This window comes from Myotis brandtii, unplaced genomic scaffold (genome assembly GCF_000412655.1).
Source record: "Myotis brandtii unplaced genomic scaffold, ASM41265v1 scaffold136, whole genome shotgun sequence".
In the NCBI taxonomy this organism is placed as follows: domain Eukaryota; kingdom Metazoa; phylum Chordata; class Mammalia; order Chiroptera; family Vespertilionidae; genus Myotis; species Myotis brandtii.
This window is the reverse complement of record NW_005354829.1, coordinates 479721-487826: the sequence shown is the minus strand read 5'-3', so window position 1 is coordinate 487826 and position 8106 is coordinate 479721. Positions and strand designations below refer to the sequence as shown.

General features: G+C 33.3%; 1 protein-coding gene across 3 annotated transcripts in view; it reads left to right on the top strand.

The window, feature by feature from the left end:
• Positions 1–8106, top strand: part of TLL1 (tolloid-like 1) — a 165571-nt gene that overhangs the window by 128504 nt on the left and 28961 nt on the right. For all 3 annotated transcript variants that reach the window (XM_005860504.2, XM_005860503.2, XM_014534979.1), the window contains exons 15-16: positions 1115–1275; positions 4238–4418. In XM_005860504.2, the coding sequence (XP_005860566.1) occupies positions 1115–1275; positions 4238–4418 (342 nt within the window). The remainder of the gene's footprint in view (positions 1–1114; positions 1276–4237; positions 4419–8106) is intronic.

Here is an 8106-nt window from a genome sequence, read left to right as displayed (position 1 = left end):
GAGAGAGAGAGAGAGGGGGGGGGGACAAAAATAGGTTTATAGTGTTCATATGAAAAATAATACAATAATAAATAATAATATAAGAATAAACTGTTTCATATATTCAGAACTGTAAACCTACTTTTGCCCCATCATACACACACACACACACACACACACACACACAGGCAATGAAAGCAGAGAACAGTTACTTTAGGTAACTCTTGACTCCCTACCAATTATTTGTAAACCAAATACAATACATATTCTTTTCACTCAGCTTCCTCTTGGATTCCCTGATTTTTGCTGAACTCCCTCTCAATGAGGAAGAAGGGTAACATAAATAGTACGTCTTTTAAATAGCTCATCCAAAAGGGAAAAAATACTTCTAATTGGATTTTTTGAATAATAGCTATGTTATATTTAGTATAGTTTATCTTGCTTGCTACACAGACAACTGTTTCCAAGAATTGCTTGTGTTGGGAAAAAAGAGTATAAAGAAATAACCAATTGATTGTGGTCTTACAGCATCAGACCCCATTGTGCTTTACCTGTACTTTTCATTGATTCTCACAACTACCATATGGTGTAGATATTATTATAGCCATTTAAGAGACAATGAGCCCTAGCTGATTTGGCTCAATGGATAGAACGTCGGCCTGTGGACTGAAGGGTCCTGGGTTCGATTCCGGTCAAGGGCATATGCCCGGGTTGCAGGCTCAATCCCCAGTGTGAGGCGTGCAGGAGGCAGCCAATCAATGATTCTCTCATCATTGATGTTTCTCTCTCTCTCTCCCTTTCCTTCCTCTCTGAAATCAATAAAATATATTTTTTAAAAGACAAGGATGCAGACACCCAGTTTTCCTTATATTGATCAACCAACTTTAAAATGATCTAAAATGCTGTAGTACAACCATACTTTGCTTGGTTCCAACGCTACAAAATAGCAGTTTATAAATGGGACTATATGATTAAAATAGTTGTACTAAAGTCTAAGGAACAGAGACTGCAATGCTCTACATCTTGAAAAATCTGAAAGATGGTTGAAATTTAATGCTGAGATGTTGGGTTATCAATGGGAAGGTGCTAAGATGACTTTGTTAAGGAAAAATTGTTTCCTTTTCTTTTCTTGTAGCGGCTTGTGGTGGACTTCTTACCAAACTTAATGGCACCATCACCACTCCAGGTTGGCCCAAGGAGTACCCTCCTAATAAAAACTGTGTGTGGCAAGTGGTTGCGCCAACTCAGTACAGAATTTCTGTGAAGTTTGAGTTTTTTGAATTGGAGGGCAATGAAGTAAGTGAATAACAAATATAATTTTTTTTCTATTGTGTTTTTGGACTTCCTGAAGGCAAACTGATAAACTAAAAATGTAAGGAAAGAAAGAATGTATTTTGGTGGTATAATGGTATAGATATTGTAGTCTTTCTTTGCTGTACTGCTCATTTCTGCAACTGCTTATAATTCCTGTTGGCCTTGGACAATATTTTAGACTGTTTCAGGGAGACTGAAAATTACTTTGAGGGGGTTTTTATTTAGTGTATTAATATGCAGCGTTTGTGATTTATTAAAGAATTTTGAGAACATTAAGGTCAGCTTCATGTCACATGGACTTTTCTAAAACGAAAATAAACCAAAATCCACTGGTTGAGTCATAACAAAAATATTCTTTTGGGAGAAGCCAGTATATTTGACTTGTGGCAATGGATATGTTTTCATTACATAATTAGTATTTTATTATGAATGTGTTCCCTGTTCACAAATAAGGGAAGGTTAATACTTTACCCTTAATAAAAGGTACCTTTAGTTGATATTGTCTTTGATTTACAAAATTAATATTTTTAACCTCAATAAAAATGCACTTAATTGATGCTATCTTTCCTTTACAAAAACTTACTGTAGTGAAGGTATAGTTTTCTGTCAGGTGACCACATTTAAACAAATGAAATGATTTATTTGAAAGGCGCTCCTGTGTGATTTTAAACCTCTTACTAATGGCTTCAAGGTAAAAAGAAGTTGCTGATTTTTGTGTTTCCTTAAAGGAAATTAAAGTCTGAAATGTGATTAACATTTGTATTTCAGAGAACTGTAGACTTTTAGGGCTCACTGGACATTTTGAGATCTTTACGTCATGTATACATTTTATGATGGGAAAGACCACAGTTTATATTCACAACATACTTTATCCACATGGAACATTCTTTTCCTTTAGTCTTATCTGAAATGTAGAGGAACTTGGAATGACGAAAATAATTTTTATAGTATTGTAAGAAGAGCTTTCATATGAGTGACACTTTTTGAAAATGGGAATCTCCCTACCAGTGCTGTGGTTTGATATGAACTTTGTGTTGAATGACTTCTATTCTTTCAATTTTCCCTAAAGCTATTGGTTGTGGCAGATAGGACGTTTTGATTCATTCATTGATAAATGTTCCTAAGAAGGCTAGACGTTTATATTCAGGAGGAAGCGGGGGTGGGGGGGGGGTGGCTCTAAGTAAATGGAGATTTGTGTTCGAAAAGCATTTTTCTCATGGTAATGGTCTTTATTCATGGAAACCCCATTCAGACTCAGTAACATATCTCAGAGTCTTAAACTTATAATGATGTCCCTGTGTGGAAGGATGTTACAAAATTCTGTGTATTTTCATAGTTGGATGTCTTAACTATTTAAAATAAAGGCATGCGCAAAAACCTGACTGTATAGAATACTGAGTTTAGCTAAAACTTAGTCATTTTATTCATTAAATGGATATCCAAAAGGGAAAATCAATGTCAAACAACTTTGGCCTTGGTTACATTCTCCTATCCAATGTCAGAGGCCTCTCTCTAAACAAAAGTTGCAGCTGTAACAAAGTAGATAGAAAAATTATTTCATTTTTTGCTAGCAATATCTTGCTAATTTATCACCTAATTAAAACCCCAAGAACCAGTAATTTGAGTTGACATATTACAAGGTACAGATCATACCCCAGGGTTCAATCATATGCGTTGTTACACTCGCTAATTACACATTTTTGTAATAAGGTCATTCATGCAAGATGTGTTCTTCAATGTGCCCTGTCGAAACTTTAGAATTGTATGATGGAAACATCTGTTAGTGGCCATAAGATTGCTTAAGAATACCTGGCATTCACTTAGCTTCTGCTACTTTGGTGGTGTTTGTATATTACATATAAATTCTATCTCTTTTTAGTATAAAGTCTGCCTCCATCCCACTGTATAGAATTATTGTTGTTTGTAGTCCTGCAGCAATGCTGCTGAGCAACTCAAAGAAATTAAGAAACATCAGTATGGTCCTGGCTGGTTTGGCGCAATGGATAGAGCATTGGCCTGCAGACTGAAGGGTCCCAGGTTCGATTCTGGTCAAGGGCACATGCTCAGGTTTCGGGCTTGATCCCCAGTCTGGGGTGTGCAGGAGGCAGCCAATCAATGATTCTCTCTTATTGATGTTTCTCTCTCTCTTTCTCTCTCTCTCTCCCTTTCCCTTCCTCTCTGAAATCAATAAAAATATATATTTAAAATAATGAAATATCAGTTTGTTTGATAAGTTTGAAAGACAAAGGATCCTTTTTATTATATACCAGTGTCTTACTTTGAAATTTCCTAATGGTGCTGTTCTGATTAGAATAAATTTTCTGGGAGGCAACTCTGGACCAAGCCAAATTCCATGTTATCAATCACCACACTGCAATGTATAAGATGTATAAGTTTGGGCAAGTTATATAAAATTTCTGAGCCTCAGTTTTCTCATCTTTACAATAGAAAGGATCATGTCTATTGCTAATGGTTACTTCATGGACTAAATTTCATGTAGCTGTTGTCAGCATTAAATAAGATGGTATATGACAAATTTTTTCACAGTTCCTAGTGAAAACTTAAATATTTGAACATTTAAAAAGAGATATAAGATATATGCTATAAATATATATAAACAAGCACACATTTCTGTCTCATAGTTGGGACCTTTCCTTTATTTTTTTTGTTACCTATCAATTCCAATTTAATGGAAAATACAACATAGGAAATATAGTCAATAATATTGTAATAACCAAATATGGTGCCAGTGGATACTTGAAATATTGGGAGGACCACTTTGTAAAGTATATGATTATCTAACCACTATGCTGTGCACCTGAAACTAATATAAAATAATACTGAATATCAACTGTAATTGAAAAATAAAATTAAAAAAATAAATGTCAGTTATCTGATACTTCCAAATCTTGTGACTATAATAACCATGTGTGTTTTTTACTAGGTTTGCAAATACGATTATGTGGAGATTTGGAGTGGCCTTTCCTCTGAGTCTAAATTGCATGGCAAATTTTGTGGTGCTGAAGTTCCTGAAGTGATCACATCCCAGTTCAACAACATGAGAATTGAGTTCAGATCTGACAACACTGTATCCAAGAAGGGCTTCAAAGCGCATTTCTTCTCAGGTATCAGTATTCACAAGCTGCATGTGCATATCACACATTTTCAAGGTGGATTGGCTTAAATAATGATGTTACCTATTCTATGAAAGTAAACTTGGAGGTACAGAGAATGCATGAACATTTATCCTATGATGAACAATTTTTTACATAAAAGCAGAATGTTAATAGGTGCCCTATTGAAATGTAGCTCTCAAACACTTAGATATTATATAAACTAATAAAATATGGTGAAATTACTATAATAGTATTTTCATACAGTGACTTCACTCTTTACAAGTGGATGGGGATAATAATACCAAACTTCCAAAAACTGTCAGACCTTTTCAAAATAATTTATCTTTGTTTTTAGAATATGTGGTCTCATTTTAGAAACCTATTTTTTAATTCTTACTATTTAGCAATATACTTCTTTTATTATTATATATGTATCCTTCTTATTAGTTGATATTAAAATCACATTTTGCCTCATCACCATAGAAGTGATTGCAGGAAGAGACTTAGAACTAAGGAAATTATCATTTTACCAAAAACAATGTATTAGTAGATATATTTAGCATTTGACACTTCTGTGTTTGGAATTTAATAGTTTAATGAACTCACAGTAAAATTTCTCTCTCTTTTTTTTAAATATATTTATTGATTTCAGAGAGGAAGGGAGAAGGAGAGAGAGATAGAAACATCAATGATGTGAGAGAATCATTGATTGGCTGCCTCCTGCACACCCCATACTGGGGATGGAGCCCGCAACCCAGGCATGTGCCCTTGGCTGTAATCGAACCTGGGACCCTTCAGTCCCCAGGCTGGCATTCTATCCACTGAGCCAAGCTGGCTAGGACTAAAATTTCTCTCTTAAAGAGCTGAAATTTGATAAAAGGTTCCCAAGTTTTAAGAAAATATATAGAAACATTAGTAAAATGACCTTAGTTTCCCATTTCATACCTGAAAGAAATATTATTATGAAATTTTAAAGCTAGATAAAATTGTAATAAACCTTAGTATAGCAATCTGTTCTGCCTTTCAGACTGGGAAGCAATTTACAGCAACTGAATTCCAATTATATTTTAATATTAGGTCATTTGGATTGAGTTAATTCAAAGTCCATTTATTCCAGTCCCCATGTGTTTAAAATTAATGAGATTTACAATAGCAGTGGTTTGTTTGGAGTTTTCAGTGTAATTGAAGTTAATGGTTCACAAGCTCCATTGAGCTTCAAGTCATACACAAAAGTACATTCAAAATACAATGGATTTGATTCCCTTGTTCTCATTCTCTTCCTTCCCCCAGATATAATTGCCCTTTAAAAATTGTTCTGAGGCATTCATTTAAGATTTATGTTATTCAAAGTAGACTTTTAATATCCCATTTCAATGAAAAAAGACTTCCTTAGTTTTCACTATTTTAAAAATATCATGGATGCTGCAAACTTTAGGTTTCCAGTCATTAGAGATAAGGCTTCTTATCTTAGAGCCACCAAATTATTCATTTTAAAAATTGAAATTATAAAATAAATACATTTGATAATCATATTAATATTATTCAGGATCTTTCTCACATTTAATTAGTTATTCATTTTATTTAATAATACTTTTTTAAAAGGTACATGTTATGTATACTGGTGACAAAGCACAATTAAATTTAAAGTTATCAGAATATTTAAAATTTACGCTCTGATATTTTTGGCCAGGAAAAACTTTCCTAATCATAAAGACAGGTTTTTTGTTTATGTCTTTAGAACAGTACTATTGAAATATAAGACATACTACTTTAATTCTTATAATAGAGATACGAGGGCACATACAAAAGATGCTGTTCTCAGCACAGGGCAAACATAGTCTTTATTCCAGTTTCTATGTAGTCATATAATTGTAAAATTACAAATTAATTGTAAAATGACCTTAGTACTAAAGCTCATAATAGTTAATTTGCTGTAAATCACATTTACTGACACAGATGACTTTAAGAAATTGTCTCTGTTTTTAGTATTTATCAGTGATGTATTTAAAAATTATAAGTCAACTAGGTGACAACACTTCATTCTGATAGAGTCTAGCCCAGTGATGGCGAACCTATGACACACGTGTCAGAGGTGACACGCGAACTCATTTTTTTGGTTGATTTTTCTTTGTTAAATGGCATTTAAATAGATAAAATAAATATCAAAAATATAAATCTTTGTTTTACTATGGTTGCAAATATCAAAAAATTTCTATATGTGACACGGCACCAGAGTTAAGTTAGGGTTTTTCAAAATGCTGACACGCCGAGCTCAAAAGGTTCACCATCACTGGTCTAGCCTAAATTGTTTGATGACATGTTGGTAGTAAAGTACGCTGAACAATGAAGTTCAAGGGGAAGTTGAACCCCAAGCCGTCAGATAGCTACCATTTTGAGAACTTTCTATGCAGACACACATTACCTCTCATAATCACAATAAGGCTGTGACATTCTCATTGTTATATTCATTTGACAGATAAAGCAGCTGAGGAGTAAACTGCTTAGTGTCACAGAGCATGGAAACCCACCATTTTTCCTGGTTTGTCTCAACTATAAGAGCTGACCATGCCCTTTGCAAATGGCGTTAGTTACATGTTACACTGAACATATTTGTGACCCGAAAAATCACCAGATAGACTTTTCACCCTTTTATAGATTTTATTTTGTAAAGTCCAAGATAATTATCATTGAGTATAAACTTTCAGTATTTTTTTTTCCTTTTTGATGTATTGAAAAGTCTTGGCATTCGTCAGATTCATATTTAAAATACTGTGGCTCTGGATGAGTAAGTAGACCTATTTCACATTTAAGTTCCTGGGGAATATGTCTGCTCAGGAAAAGGGAAGATAAAAGCATTATATTTGTAGTAAAGAGCTGGAGTGGTGCTATCAAGAAATGGTAACTAATAAGGACTTGTTACTTAATGTCCTAATTATGATCATCTCACAAAATCAGAATTTACAAAAGATCACCCATTTTAATAGATAGGTGCTACTCACATTGAAATTATTGTTTGAGTTTTAATAATGCTTCAAGTATAATAATATATAGCCATGTATTAATTTAATGATAAAAATAACCTAATGATTCCATGTGTAAATAGTTATCTACGATAAAATATGAATGGAAAACTTGGTAGAAAACTATCTGTGCATTATGCACACGGCCAAGATGTGAGTGGGAGCAACCCTGAAAGCTGCTATGCAAAAATACCAGGAACATTTATATTAAGATGGAGAGTTGGTGCATTATAGTTCTTCCCCAAGTTTTCTCAGTTTTCATTAGATTGAAATATAAAAATAACTTTAGGAGAAAAGCACATATCATATCTCTACCTACCTGTTACCCGAAATATTTCTAGGCTTGCAAATATTACCTACTACACTTTGATCACTGCGAGTTAAGAAAATTTAAAATTCATCTATTTATTGATTAGTTAATAAATAGTAATACAAGTTAATATTAATATGTACTTGCAGTTAAATTTTATAATTTTAATTTGATAGTTAATTTGCAATATTTATCTTACTATAGACAATTGAATAAATATTACTCTAGTGTATCTATTAATCAAGAGATATTTTATAAAGACAGTCTTTTTAAAATATTTTTATTGATTTCAGAGAGGAAGGGAGAGGGATAGAGAGATAGAAACATCAATGATGAGAGAGAATCATTGATTGGCTGCCTCCTGCCC